The 15,773-nt window shown below is 38.6% G+C and overlaps 1 protein-coding gene across 4 annotated transcripts in view; it reads right to left on the bottom strand.

The window, feature by feature from the left end:
- The window catches only part of OPHN1 (oligophrenin 1), a 658,667-nt gene that overhangs the window by 493,832 nt on the left and 149,062 nt on the right, over positions 1–15,773 (bottom strand). For all 4 annotated transcript variants that reach the window (XM_081567319.1, XM_081567322.1, XM_081567321.1 and 1 more), the window contains exon 3: positions 14,189–14,284. In XM_081567319.1, coding sequence (XP_081423445.1) covers positions 14,189–14,284 — 96 coding nt within the window. The remainder of the gene's footprint in view (positions 1–14,188; positions 14,285–15,773) is intronic.

Below are 15,773 nucleotides of genomic sequence, written 5' to 3'. Positions count from 1 at the left end.
CTTTTGTGTTTCCACACAAATTTTAAAATTATTTATTCTAGTTCTACGAAAAATGTCCCTGGTATTTTAATAGCAATTTCATTGAATCTATAGATTGTCTCGGGTAGTATGCTTATTTTGATTATTTAATTTTTCTAATCCATATCTTTCAATTGTTTGTGCCATGTTCAGTTCTTTCATCAGTGTCTTATAGTCTTCCATGTATAGGTCTCTTACCTCCTTAGACAGGTTTATATCCCTGGGTATTTTATTATTTTTGGTGCAATAGTTTCAATGGGATTATTTCCTTCATTTCACTTTCTGATAATTGGTTGTTAGTATATGGAAACATAACAGATTTCTTTATATTACTTTTGTATCCTACAAGTTTACCAAATTCTTTGATGGGCTCTAGTAGTTTACTGTTGGCATCTTTGGATGTACAATATCATGTCATCTGAAAATATGTCCTTAACTTAGTCTCAATCTCTTAAGAATTACTCTGAAAATCAGATAATATATGCAAACCTTTTTACACATAGTAGTACTCAGCAAATGAAGCCTTTAATATTCAATTTTCTCTATTTCCATATTTCTATTATAATACACAAATTCCAATAAATTCAATCTTCATTTTTTTTAAATGAAAACTAAGATCACATAGTTAATAAATGGATAGGTCAAAATCTTTACCCATATCCAGCCAACTAAAGGACCATATGTCTAACTCTTATCAACTCTCCATAGAGAACCAGTGAGCCAAGGTGTTAGAAGTGTTATTACCAGGGATATAAGATGGTGGCAAGGACAGGATAAAGAGGAAAGTTGAGAGTGTGCAATTATAAGAGTCTATAGGGGGACTTCCTTGGTGGTTGTGTGGTTAAGAATCCACCTTGCAATGCAAGGGATGTGGGTTTGATCTCTGGTCAGGGAACTAAAGTACCACATGCTGCAGAGCAACTAAGCCAATGCACCACAACTACCGAGCCTGCTCACCACAACTAGAGAGTCCATGCACCACAAAGAAAGATCCCACATGATGCAATGATCGTCCTGCATGCTGCAACTAAGACCCAATGCAGCAAAATAAATAAATAACTATATCTTTTTTTAAAAAAAAGTCTATGTGACCTTTATGATGCGGCAGGAGTGAATGGCAGACAGGCCTGAAGCCTGAGTCTTGAAGGATGTTCCTGAGAAACTGACATTGTCTTCACCTGATCTCCCCGTCCACAACCAGTGATATGTTGGGATTATTTTAGACCACTTACTCACCCCTAGCTGTCACCTAAGCAGCAGTCTACAGATAAGTCAGGTGGGAAGCATAGCATGAGAATTGGAGAGGGTGACACTCATGCTTTGCAGTCTCCTCATTCTGCAAAGGTGTCATCTTCTTCAATCAATACCACCATGGGAATTAAGAGGGCCCTGAGAGCTGGCACTTCCCTTTGAAAGCACTCTGGGTTATGCCCTGTACTGTGAATCCTAGAACACTGGCAACATTGAACTTATTCTGAGCTCTGGGCTCCAGGACAGCAGAGACTATTAAGAAATACCCTTTCATGTTCTGAAAAACAACAAACCACAAAGGACCATCCTGCCCTCACATATAAGACCTATCTCCATCTTTCCTCATGACTACCATAAGACTCACAGATGACTTTCTTTTTTACCTGCCTCTACAATACCCCCAAGTATCCTTCCTTTTCTTTAAAATGTTCCTCGTTAATGAAGGTTTTCCCTATGACAAGAGTTTGCATACAACCACCTTCTTAAACTGGTCAGTGCACAGTTTGGGTACTTTTGATTTTATCATTTGTGTTGCATAGGAAGCACTGTCAAATCAAAGAAATGCGTAGCCTTCCCTGGGTTAAATGTGTGTGGGTAAAATGTTTTAATACACATATTTCGGACATTATATGCTGTACAGGAGTTCCTAGAAAATTGTCAATGCTCTCATTGTCCATGATATGTTTCTTGGTGCTTCCTTGCCTGATACTAACAGTATAGTCTTATCAGCTGTAATTTATTTTTTTAATGTTAACTTGAATGTAATGTTAATTCTTTAATTTGAATTTAGTGTCTTCAAATCAGTGGTTTTAACTGGGGACTCATTTCTCGTACTGTTGGAATCTTATTAATATAGAGATCTTTAGGACTACCCCAGATTCTCTTTGCATGATATTTTTAATGTATTTGTGGTATATTCTAACTATATGGTTGGTATATTATGCCATTATTATTACCTTGTACCTGAAGATTTTTTCTAAAGATTATATTCACCCATTTTATAAATTAGATGTAACATCCACCCTTCCTTGGAGATAGAAGTCATTATGTTCATAAATATTTTGTCCAAAACCTTTTTTTGGATTAACTTTATTTGTTCTGTATACCACAGAAATAGCCACAAGTCCTTGTCTGTTGCATTATTATTCTTATAATGAACTGTCATCATATCTCTCACTTTTGAAAATGCCTATTGGAAAGTTAGCCATAGCTATGAAAATCTTTTCCTCATCTATAGATATAACTTTGTATTTTAATCTAATACATCCCTGAAAGCACTTGCAGTTATTTACAGGCCAGAGTACTTCACTGTTAACAAAGAAGGACTTTCTCAGAACCCCAGAGAAAAGGACTATACCAATCCTTTTGTGTATAGGCTTCTGATAGAGCCCTTTAAAAAACTTTGAGATCATACCACTGAACTGAGTCAGGGTTCTGAGAACTATAATCGAGGATCAGATGAATTTATGGGTTTGCTAATGCAAAGTCTAGTAAAACAAGAACTACATAGGACTGAATGAATTAAAGAAGGATGATTGAGGGTTTCGTCTGAAATATTACTGATGTGGCTGTGACTTAGTTGCTAAGTCGTGTCTCATACTCACGATCCCATGGGGCTGTAGCCCACCAGGCTCCTCTGTCCATGGGAATACTGATGCTATAAAGTTTTATTTTTGGATGTATAAAGGAACCCATTTCTCTTATTCTGTAACTACAGATATAGATTTGGTAAGCTATAAATATTATAACTCATAACAATTTAATCATGCCATTGTAAGTGGGAATGAAATGACTTTCACTTGTAAATTACATTTGTGAGTCAAATTATCTCTGCCAAATCCCCTTCAGGATTCAGAAACTCAAATTAAATACTCTCATTTTCACAACAGTATAATTATTTACATAGGTTTAATTAGGGTCTGTCCTCTTTATTATTAGGAAATGATTGGAAACGTTAGTTTATGCAACCAAGGCCTTACCTGCAATGACATATCTGAAATGATGCTTATTGAAGCAGATATGACCAGATACTTTTAATGAGCAAGGTTGACTATGGGGCCAACAATGATTACAAAGCCCTCTTGAGAAAACCAGGTTAATACCTCGCTTGCAGAGTTCCTGGCCTTATAGTTGAGTAAGGAAAGTCTCTTCCTGGCAGAATTGAAAACTTCAGGATATTTTGCCTATCTAGAGAAGAATTCACTCAAATTTTTAGGTCCTGCAGGTGAAATCTGGTGGATAATTCTTGGTTGGACTTCTCAGCCAAGTTTTAAAAAGTCCAATCTACAATTCTTGAAAAATTTCAGCAACGCAAACTTAAACAGACCCATATAGCAAATGATTATCCTTGTTGCAACTACAAATAACTAGGCCAAATTTAATGAGACCAGCCTTAGATTTTAATCAAGAATATTTTTTCTTTGAGATTAACTTTCATCAAAAGGGAGAATTTATGTGTTTCAATGGAAAATGATGCATTGTCTAGATCACATCCTTTTGGATTATCAGAGGTTTGCCCTATTCTTTGTCTTTGGGCTAGCTAAACATTTGCACCTCTTGTTAGTGGAGGGTAACCTACAACAATGCACACTCAGTCTTTCTGGTTGAGATTTAAATGACTTGCTCCCCTTCTGTAAAAAAAAAAAAAATAGTTTTGGTATCCATCTGTAAATTGAATTGGATCCTGCTACTTTAACCAATTTACAAATATTTAGCAAATCTTCAATCCCTTCTATTTCTTCCAGCATCTAGTTATAATCCTCCAAACTAGCAATCCTAAATTTCCCCTTCGCATCTGATCTGGAATCAGAGAGAACTAAGACTTGATGATCCAGATCCCTATTCAGATTCCAGGTCACCATGCAATTGACCCTTTCCCCATGATCTGAAGAAGATCTATGAACTAAAATCTGATGACTTGATATAAATCTCTAAGTGCTTGCCACCATACCAGACCATGCACTGGGCTAAAATTTTCCCTGGACAAACCACTATCTGAATTAAGGAAGTCTGGTAAAATGTTCAATTCATATATGCCCTTATAGGAAAGACTGCCAGGACTGTGGACAATGTCACCTAGAGGACTAGCATCCTACCTTGAGAGCTTCAAGAAACTCCAATGAGTGACACTATGTAATCAAAAATAAACTTCTACTAGCAACTGCTTAGAAATCACTGGACCCTCAGAGTTTAATTCAGGTCTCTTTTCTGTAATAGAAACTTTTGTATTAAGCAACAAGGTCCTACTGTATACAACAGGGAACTATTAATATACTCAATTTCTTATAATAAACCATAATGGAAAAGAATATGAAAAAGATTATATATATATATATATATATATATATATATACATACATACATATATATATACATATATAACACAATCTTTTGCTGTATACCAGAAATTAATACAACACTGTAAATCAACTATACTTCAATAAAAATAAAGTTAAAATAATTTTAACTTTTATATTAATATTTTTCTTTTTCATTTAGAGCATCCCTCTTCTTTTAGGATAGCTGAATTTCAGGACCCTAAAACTGACCTTCACAATCTAAAAAGATGGTCTAACTGATTTTTATAGAAAAACACTAACAAACATCCTCAAGAGACTATTTTTTAAGCCCTGCTTTATCCCAATCAGGTTTATGATTACTTGTGAGTTGTTAGCAATTAATAATATTCACATTGAATATAAGCGTGGGGGCTAGGGGGAATAGACAATGTAGAACTTCCTGAGTCCTCTGCTCCTATAAAGCAGTAATGGGTGGCTGATGGAACTTCTACTTGCAAGTTTGATTTTAAATTGATCTGCTTGGTCTACAAAGGACTTTTGTCAAATATATTACAATGATGAGATTAGAAATTTGATTTGCAGTCTGAGACTTGAAAACACTGCTCTTTCTTTCTCCAGGCATAAATAAACAAACTTATTCATTTCACCTAAGATGAGTCCTGAGACTCTGGATCAACAAGCTTTCCAGGTAATTCTGATACGAAGCTATATTAAGATTAACTGAATTAGAAGCTTTCTAAGGTCCCTTTAAACATTGACTTTTTTACCTTTTCATTTTGTAGTTAACTCAGGCAATAATTGCAAACTAACATCTTTCTCCAAAAATTAGGTTCTCCACCTTCCTAGTAGGATCACCACGCACTGAGAAAAAGGATTTATATAAACCCTCTGATAGATTTATTTATATGATTTACTCCTCACAATTCTGGGAAGTAGATTATACTCTCTACTTTACAAATGAGGAAAACAGAGACTCAAGTAATTTTTTCAAGACCTCATAGCCAATAACTAAGCCTCAAACCTGAAGCAGACACACACTACCTAAATACTTAGAATTTCCTCTAGTTACTGGGCCATAGAGGTAGAGAAAAGGTCAGTCAATGCCAGTTGAAAGTATAGATGTCATACTCTAAAGCAATGACAAATGTCAAAGTCAGGGCAGTCAGACACTTCCTCTCACTTGTCTCTGTTATATATAGGCTGTGAGACCTAAAAGCTGATCATCAAGGGAAGAAACCGTTCAGAGAAGCTGCAGACTTTCCCTAGAAATCATTACCATCTCCGTTGCTCAGCTGGTATCTACAATGGGGTTAATGCTACTGATTACCTGTTGCAGCAATCAGGAAAAATCAATTATGGAAAGAACTTCAAAGCCCTCTTCACATGTAATGTGAAATCTAAAAGCTCAACTCCAAATTCCATTCCATTCCATACAGTAAAAGTAACTATACTTTTACCAGTTTTCCAGTGAAAAAGAAGATACACTGACTCAGAGCCAGTAGTGCTGGCAATTAGAAGACATGGAACACTCTGCTCTATCCACTTTCCAAACAACTGTTCTTTCCCAATAATAGCTTCCCAGTAGGATGTTGAAGATTGCTTCTCAGTCTCCAAAGAGCATTGGCAGGTGGGTTCTTTACCACTGGCACCATTAGGAAGCCCAATTGATAGGCAAGCAGTTGTTATTTTTAAGAAAATAATATACTTAGTTTGGGATGCTATAACAAAATACCATAGATAGGATGGTGTATAAAAATAGAAATTTCTCATAGTTCTGGAGGCTGGAAGACTAATATCAGAGTGCCAGCATGTTTGGGTTCTGGAGCATGCCCTCTTCTGGCTTATAAACTACTAACTTTTCATTGTATCCTAATATGATGGAAAGAGGGCTAGAAATTTCTCTGGGATCCCTTTTATGAGGGCACTAATCCCATTCATGAGGGCTCCACCCTAATGATCTAATCACTTCCCAAATGCTCTACTTCCTGGTACCACTACATTGGGGATAAGCTTTCAAAATGAATTTGGGGGAGTTACATTCAGCCTGTTGTATCTCATCCCCTGCTTGACAAAATCCATATCCTTCTTACATGTAAAATATATTAATTCAATCCCCACATCCCTACAAGTCTTAACTCATTCTAGCATTAACTCTTAGGTCTAAAGTTCAAAATTTTATCTAAATATCTAAATCAAATATGGGTGAGACTCAAGGTACAAATTATATACAGGCAAAATTGCTCTCTAGCTGTCAACCTGTGAAAACAAACAAGTTATGTGCTTCCAAAATACAATGATGGGACATGCATAAGATAGACATTCCCACTCCAAAAGGGAAAAAAGAAAGAAGGAAGGAGTGATAGGTCCCAAGCAAGCCCAAAATCTAGCAAGGCAAGTTCCATATGCTCTTAAGTTTGAGAATAAGGCTCTTTGGCTGGATGCTCTGCTTTCTCTTTATTTTTTTAAATTTTAATTGGAGGCTAATTAATCTACAATTTTCTGGTGGCTTTTGCCATACATTCACATGAATCAGCCATGGGTGTACATGTGTTCCCCACCCTGACCCTCCCTCCCCATCCCATTCCTCAGGGTCATGCCAGTGCACCAGCTCTGAGCACACTGTCTCATGCGTCGAACCTGGACTTGCGATCTATTTCACATATGATAATATACATGTTTCAATGCTATTCTCTCAAATCATCCCACCCTCGCCTTCTCCCACAGAGTCCAAAAGTCTGTTCTTTACACCTGTGTTTCTTTCACTATCTCGCATATAGGGTCATCATATGCATTAATATATTGTATTGGTGTTTTTCTTTCTGACTTACTTCACTCTTTATAATAGGCTCCAGTTTCATTCACCTCATTAGAACTGATGCAAATGCATCCTTTTTCATAGCTGAGTAATATTCCATTGTGTATATGTACCACTACTTTTTTATCCATTCGTCTGGCATTCAGGCCTGGTCCTTACCCTAAGTAGTGCAGCCCACACCTCCCTGTTCAGCCCCTGCTTGCTGGTGGCAGACGCGAGCGTCTGGGCTACTTCTCTGCTGGGAGTTGCGGTTAGGCGCATAATCTGTGGGTTTTATTTATTTTTTCATCCCAGTTATGTTGCCCTCTGAGATTCCAAAACTTCCCACAGACTCGCCGGTGAGAGGGTTTCCTGGTGTTTGGAAACTTCTCCTCTTTAACAACTCCCTCCCCCGGATGGGTCTCTGTCCCTAACTCTTTTGTCTCTCTTATCTTTTATATTTTGTCCTATCTCCTTTAGAAGACAATGGGCTGCCTTTCTGGGTGCCTGGTATCCTCCGCCAGCATTCAGAAGTTGTTTTGTGGTATTTCCTGAGCATTCAAATGATCTTTCGATGAATTTGTGGGGGAGAAAGTGGTCTCCACGTCCTATCCCTCCACCATCTTAGGACCGCCCCCGATGTTTTGCTTTCTAGACCCATTGGGACAGAAGTGTAGCCTTCTAGACTTACTGAAGTAGCAACAATACCACCATAGTTTGCTGTGCTTAGTTGCTCAGTCGTGCCCAACTCTTTGTGACCCCATGGAGTGTAGCCCACCAGGCTCCTATGTCCATGGGGATTCTCCAGGTCACAATACAGGAGTGCGTTTCCATGCCTCCAGGAGATCTTCCTAACCCAGGAATTGAACCCAGGTCTCCCGCATTGCAGTTGGATTCTTCACTGTCTGAGCCAACAGGGAATCCCACCCCCACAGTTTGGTTGAGAGCAACCCACACTGTGGCTCCCTACAGTGGCCTCAACAACGCTTGGGTTCTCTCTCTGGAGGAGGTATGTGGTGCGGGGGTGGGATGTATATTGTACCCTCAGCATTCTGCAAAATGGCCCCATCCCTATCCTTATGGCTCTCTGGGTATTGGCTTTGTCCTTTGAAATCTAGGTGAAGGAAGCCCTACTCCACCTGGGTCTATATCTCTTAGGCTGTGGGAGGAGAGGCAGTCCTGATGATCTCTGAATCACCTTCAGAATCCTTCTTCCCTTGTTTGGAAGAATAGTACAGGTTCACATCCCTCAGTGGACTGGACTTATACAGTCTAAGACATTTTCCTCCATTTTTTCCTGTTTCACCTATTTCCTTTCATCCTAGCTGGCACCATTTCTGCTGGGATAATTCCATCCCCACCCTGGTTTTTGTTGAGATGGCTGATTAAATCCATTGTTCACACCCACAATAATCTCCTTATCAAATGGTATGTCTACCACTAGTGCCAGCTAGAGGAACCAGAGATCAAATTGCCAACATACAATGGATCATCAAAAAAGTAAAAGAGTTCCAGAAAAACATCTACTCCTGCTTTATTGACTATGCCAAAGCCTTTGACTGTGTGGATCACAACAAACTATGGAAAATTCTGAAAGAGATGGAAATACCAGAACCCCTGACCTGCCTCCTGAGAAATCTGTATGCAGGTCAAGAAGCAACAGTTAGCAATACATAGAACAACAGACTGCTTCCAAATTGAGAAAGGAGTACATCAAGGCTGTATATTGTCATCCTGCTTACTTAACTTATATACAGAGTACATCATGAGAAATGCTGGGCTGGATGAAGCATAAGCTGAAATCAAGATTGCTGGGAGAAATATCAATAACCTCAGATATACAGATGACACCACCTTATGACAGAAAATGAAGAAGAACTAAAGGGCCTCTTGATGAAAGTGAAATAGTAGAGTGAAAGTTCAGTTCAGTTCAGTTGCTCAGTCGTGTCCAACTCCTTGTGACCCCATCACTTTCAGCACACCAGGCCTCCATGTTCATCACCAACTCCCAGAGTTTACTCAAACTCATGTCCATTGAGTCAGTGATGCCATCCAAACTCTCATCCTCTGTCATCCCCTTCTCCTCCCACCTTCAGCCTTTCCCAGCATCAGGGTCTTTTCAAATGAGTTAGTTCTTCGCATCAGGATTGGAGACTCAACACTCAGAAAACTAAGATCATGGCATCCAGTCCCATCATTTCATAGCAAATAGATGGGGAAAAATGGAAACAGTGACAGATTTTATTTTCTTGGGCTCCAAAATCACTGCAGATGATGACTGCAGCCATGAAATTAAAAGATGCCTGCTCCTTGGAAGAAACACTATGACCAACCTAAACTGCATATTAAAAAGCAGAGACATTACTTTGCCAACAAAGGTCCATCTAGTCAAAGCTATGGTTTTTCCAGCAGTCATGTATGGATGTGAGAATTGGACTATAAAGAAAGCTGAGCACCAAAGAGTTGATGCTTTTGAACTGTGGTGTTGGAGAAGACTCTTGAGAGTCACTTGGACTGTAAGGAGATCCAACCAGTTCATCCTAAAGGAAATCTGTCCTGAATATTCATTGGAAGGACTGATGCTGAAGCTGAAACTCCGATACTTTGGCCACCTGATGTGAAGAACTTACTCATTGGAAAAGACCCTTATGCTGGGAAAGATTGAAGGCAGGAGGAGACGACGGGGACGACAGAGGATGAGATGGTTGGATGACATCACTAACTCGATGGACATGAGTTTGAGTAAGCTCCGGGAGTTGGTGATGGACAGGGAGGCCTGGCATACTGCAATCCATGTGGTCGCAAAGAGTCAGACACGACTGAACGACTGAACTGAACTGAACTGAACCATGTGTTTGTGTGCTCAGTTATTTGCTCAGTGGTGTCAAACTCTTTGTGACCCTATGAACTGTAGCCCCCCAGGCTCCTCTGACCATTTAATTTTCCAGGCAAGAATATTGGAGTGAGATGCCATTTTCTACCCCATGTGATCTTCTTGACTCAGGGATCAAACTTGTGACTCTTGCATTGACAGGCAGGTTCTTTACCACTGCACCACCTGGGAAGTGCAATGGTGTTTTCTTCCAAATAAACTTCCTCATTTTTTGTAATATGGACAAATCTTTAAGTTATGGTTCCTTTCTGCCTAAAAATTTTACCTTCTCTTCATTTCTTTCCTCTCACATTTTAGTGTAAGTAGCCAGGGGAATCCAAACCTCTCTTTTAACACTTGCTTAGAAATTGCATAAGCCAAATTTTCAGTTTCATTGCTTATAAGTTTTACCTTCCACAGAACACTAGAATACAAACAATGTAGCCTAGTATTTGCGTCTTTATAACAAGGATCACCTTTTCTTCATTGTCCAATAACATGTTCCTCATTTTTGTCTGAGACTTCATCAAAATGGACTCTACCATCTATATTCTACCAATATTCATCCATGATTACTTAGGTATTCTCTAAGAATATTGAAGCTTTCTATACCCTCTCTCCTCTTTCAGAGCTCTCTCCAGAATCACCTTTAAAATTCTATTCACAGCAATCTAGGCTTTCTATATCATGTACCTCAAAACTTTTCCAGCCTCTGTCCATTATCCAGGTCCAAAGCCACTTCCACATTTTCAGGTGTTCATTATAGCAGCACCCTGCAAATCTCAGTACAAATTCCTGTTTTTTTGAGTTCAGGATGCTATAGGGAAATACTCTAGACTGGGTGGGCCTATTTATTTCACACAGTTCTGGAGGCTAGAAGTCTGAGATCAAGGTCAGGTTCTCATGAGCATTCGCTTCCAGGCTGCAGACTACCAACTTCTCACTGTATCCTCAAATGATGGAAAGTGGGTGAGAGAGTGCTCTGGAATCTGTTTTCTTTTCCCTCTCTCTTTTTAAAAAAAAAATTAATTGAAGGATAATTGCTTTACAGTATTTTGTGGTTTTCTGTCATACATCAACAAGAATCAGCCGTAGGTACATCCATGTCCCCTCCCTCCTGAACAACCCTCCCATTTCCCCCCCATCCCACCCTTCTAGATTGTCACATAGATAAGGATACTAATACCACTCATGAGGGCTTCACCTTCATGACCTAATTAACTCCCAAAGAACCCACCTCCTACTAGTGTAACATTGGAGGTTAGAATTTCAACATATGAATTTGTGGAGATACAAAAACATTCAGTCTATTAAAAAGTATAAGGTAATCAAACCTTATATGAACAACAATGATTAAATAGCTAGCATTTATTTAGACACTGTGAAGACTTGGCATTGATTACCTCACTCCCATTTTACAGATGAGAAATGTTATACTCATAGAGGTGAAGTTACTTGCCAAGATTACATAGCTAATACATGGATAAACTAGAGTTCAAACTTGGGCCATCTAACCCTCACGATATTAACCTTTCAATAAGCCACGCCCTCAGACCAAGATAGATATGCAGAAGGAGAATGAAGTGGCGTGAATAAAGAAATAATCCAAATACAAATGTCTGCCTCACTGGTTACACTGTCACATTTATCCAAAACATTAGTCATCAACCTCATAAAAATATTATTGTTTATGCAGTATTATTTATAATCATGAAAAATTAGAAATAAGCCAAATTTCTAACAATAGTTGAACAGCATGAAAAGTATAGCTCCTATAGTAATAAATCTCAAATGCATCCATTACTCATTCATTCAACAAACATGTATTGAGTATCTACTGTATGCTAGGTTCTCCTCTACATGCTAGAGAAATAGAAATGAACGAAACAATGTCCTTGTCCCACACTCCCATGAAGCATTCAAAGATTTTTAAATGATATGAGAAAATGCTTGATGAAATGTTAGATTAAAATTAGATAAAATTAGGTAGTTAATATGAACTAAATTACATACAAAACAGTTCTATGTTGGAATACCTTATTAGTATAGGAAATTTCATATTTTATACACTTATATATTATTCATATTTACTGCACAAGCATTTAATAATAATACATTTTTATGTTTTATTTCTTGGGTTCATACACATAATTATTTTAGTGACATTAGATCATTCACAACAGTTCTGTGCTCTCATGTAGCAAATGCTTTACACTAACTCTTTAACTCAGTGGTTACAAAACTTTTTTTAAATGGCCAGACAGCAAATATCTGAGGCTCTGAAAACCATGTAGTCTCTGCAACTACTACTCAATGCTGTTACAATACAAAACCACCCACAGACAATATTTAACTGTGTTTCAGCTAAGTCTGTGGACCATATTTTGCCCCATGGACTGTAGCCCACCAGGTTCTTCTGTCCATGGGATTTTCCAAGTAAGAATACTAGAGTAGGTTCCCATTTCCTTCTCCAGGGGATCTTCCTGACCCAGGGATTAAACCTGCATCTCCTATAATGGCAGTCTCCTGCATTGACTTCCCTCGTGGCTCAGATGGTAAAGCATCTGCCTGCAATGCGGGAGACCCGGGTTCGATCCCTGGGTTAGGAAGATCTCCTGAAGAAGGAAATGGCAACCCACTCCAGTACTCTTGCCTGGAGAACCCTATGGATGGAGGAGCCTGGTAGGTTACAGTCCATGGGGTTGCAAAGAGTCGGACATGGCTGAGTGACTTCACTTTCACTTTCCTGCATTGCAAGCAGATTTTTTACCAGGGAAGACTTATACTTTGCTGATACTATTTTAACTTCATAACTGACAAAAACACAAAGCTCTGTTTATTTCCACTGTTCAATTTCCTAATTAGAACATCTTTGAGAGATACATATTAACCACATTTTACAGAGGAAAATACTAAGGCAAGTCGTTAAATTCGGTTCTCAAGGGAGATGCCAAATCTCCTGTTGCCGGAAAAGTATACATACACAAATGCTAATATTAAACTTTCTAGGGGATTTGTTCCTTAGAAGAACAATTTATTATTCTGAATTATTTTGGAAAATAAACCAAAAAATTAATTTTCATTCTTCACCAAAAAATATCTATTTTCATGTGTTTTGCTCAGTCATATCCAATGTTTTGTGACCCCATGAACTGTAGCCCACCAGGCTCCTCTGTCCATGGAATTTTTCACGCAAGAATACTAGAATGGTTTACCATTTCCTTCTTCAGGGGATATTCTTGACTCAGGGATCAAACCTGCATCTCCTGCATTGGCAAGTAGATTCTTTACCACTGCACCACCTGGGAAGCCCCATTTTCATGTTTTAGATTTTTTTAAAGAAAAATTCCCCTACAGACTGAGTCAAAGACCTAAATGGAGGCTTAAGGGATATTTTTTTAATATTTCATTTATTTGTTTATTTTTGGTTGTGCTAGGTCTTTCTTTCTGTGTGTGGGCTTTCTCTCATTGTGGTGAGCAGGGCCTATTCTTCATTGTGGTACATGGGCTTCTTATTTTGGGGGCTTCTCTAGTTGTGGAGCACACGCTCTAGGAGCACAGGCTTCTGCAGGTCCACCATGTGGGCTCAGTAGTTGTGGCTCACAGGCTCTAGAACATGGGCTCAGTAGTTGTGGCACATGGTCCTGTTGCGCCAAGGCTTGTGGAATCTTCTGGGACCAGGGATCGAACCCATACCCCCTGCATTGGCAGGCAGATTCTTACCCACTGTACCACCAGGGAAGTCCAAAGGGATATCTTTTGATTGCTTTTGTATGAGGAGGAAATGGGACTAGGAGGGAATGTTTATGTTTCTTGAGCAGTCTCCCAGGAACTTAGGACAACAGGTGACAAAGGGGGATAAAAGATGCCTAAATTCTCTATATTCACCAAGGAGGCTGCTTTTTCTCAGACCTGCTTTGAGAGTCACATGGCCACAAATAGCTGAAGACTTACCAATGTTAATCTCGTCATCAGTCAGAGTGTCTCCAATGAAATCAAACTGAAAGGACTGCAATGTCTGAGAAAATTTCTGAACAGCAGAGGAATAATCTGCAAAGGAAGGGAAATGGGAGAAATGGTCAATGCTGCAGCCTTTTGCCTGATTTCCTCATCTCTGTTAGGACAGACAGGAGAAAAACAAAGGGAAGTGCTCCCAGCAGGCAGCAAATTGTATTGGAAGATGTTAAAGAAAAGATCAGACCTTCCACAGAAGATTTGAGCAACTAAAATCACACAGTAGGGCAGCTTAGTGATGTCCTCCATTTTAAGTTATTGGACATGCTTTATCCTCAGTCCCTGTCCTATGTGACTTGTGAGACCTAAAGCTGCTTATTTCTACTCTTAAGAGTCTCCTTAAGCTTTTTTGAGTGCCTATTGTGGACAATGGACTAGATACTTCCTCAAGTCTACTAAACAAATATTCATAGTCATTTTACAAAGAAAAAAAAAAATAGCTCCAGGTTCCAGAGCTAGCTGGGAGAGCTGGAACTAGAAGCTAGTGGTCTGTCTGCCTTTCTGGGGCCTTTTCTATGACTACATAGACAACACTTCAACATTTTACACATTAACTAGATGGCAGCTTTGGTGAAGGTACTATCTGGCAGAAACACAAATTTAACTTCCTCATTGAGTATCTACTAAGGGATCTAAAATAAGGAAATAGTTGATGAAAAAATTGAGGCTGGTATGCCAGACATATGCATGTGATTTTTGGTCAATGATTTTAAATTTTATTATACAAAAGTTTATTGATGATATAAAATTAAACACAATTAGCTACCATTATGACAAATTATCCTTACCAAAAATTTTAAAATATGACCTTCACCAAGATCTCCAGTCAAACCTCCAACTTTATTACTCCAAGAGTGGTTCTCAGGCCACCAGTATCATCATCATTTGGCAGCTTAATGGAAATACACATTCCCAGGTCACATCCCAGACTTGCTGAATCAGAAACTGCATTTTTATATAATCCCTAGGGGATTCACATGCTCTTTAGAGTTTGAAGAGCACTGCTCTCACCAACTAAAGTAACACAGTAAGACCATATCCTAGGAAATATCAAGCTTTTTGTAATTTTTGTTCCCCCTTTTCTATTTCTTCTTTCACACCTTAGTTTCACCATCCCCCAACTTCATATCTATCAGATATACAAGCTACAGAAAGTTTTTGCTCTCACCCTAACAGAAAGAGAGACAATACAAACAGTACCTATCCCTTTCAGTGAAAATCTATCATGGTTAAACACAATAAAACATGCTCATGCATTTGTCTGGAACAGATAAACCTACAAAGAGTTTTATTATCTTCTTGTCTATGTCTCATTTTCAGAAGTTCTTATTTTCATTATTTAGAACCTTGATCCTCTGAACACATCATTGGCAATAATAATAGAAAAAAAAAATACTTCACAGAGATGGGAAACTGCAGACCAGGTTACCATGCCTTTTCAAATTTCCACATATTAGAATCACATTTCCACTTCAAATCTAGGCCATATAAATATGAGAGGAGTATGCATACACTCAGAGAAGGC

The sequence above is a fragment of the Giraffa tippelskirchi genome, chromosome X (genome assembly GCF_054371585.1).
Source record: "Giraffa tippelskirchi isolate mGirTip1 chromosome X, T2T-mGirTip1v1.2.pri, whole genome shotgun sequence".
NCBI lineage: Eukaryota > Metazoa > Chordata > Mammalia > Artiodactyla > Giraffidae > Giraffa > Giraffa tippelskirchi.
The sequence above is the reverse complement of the archived record's forward strand: the minus strand, read 5'-3'. Positions and strand labels throughout refer to the sequence as shown.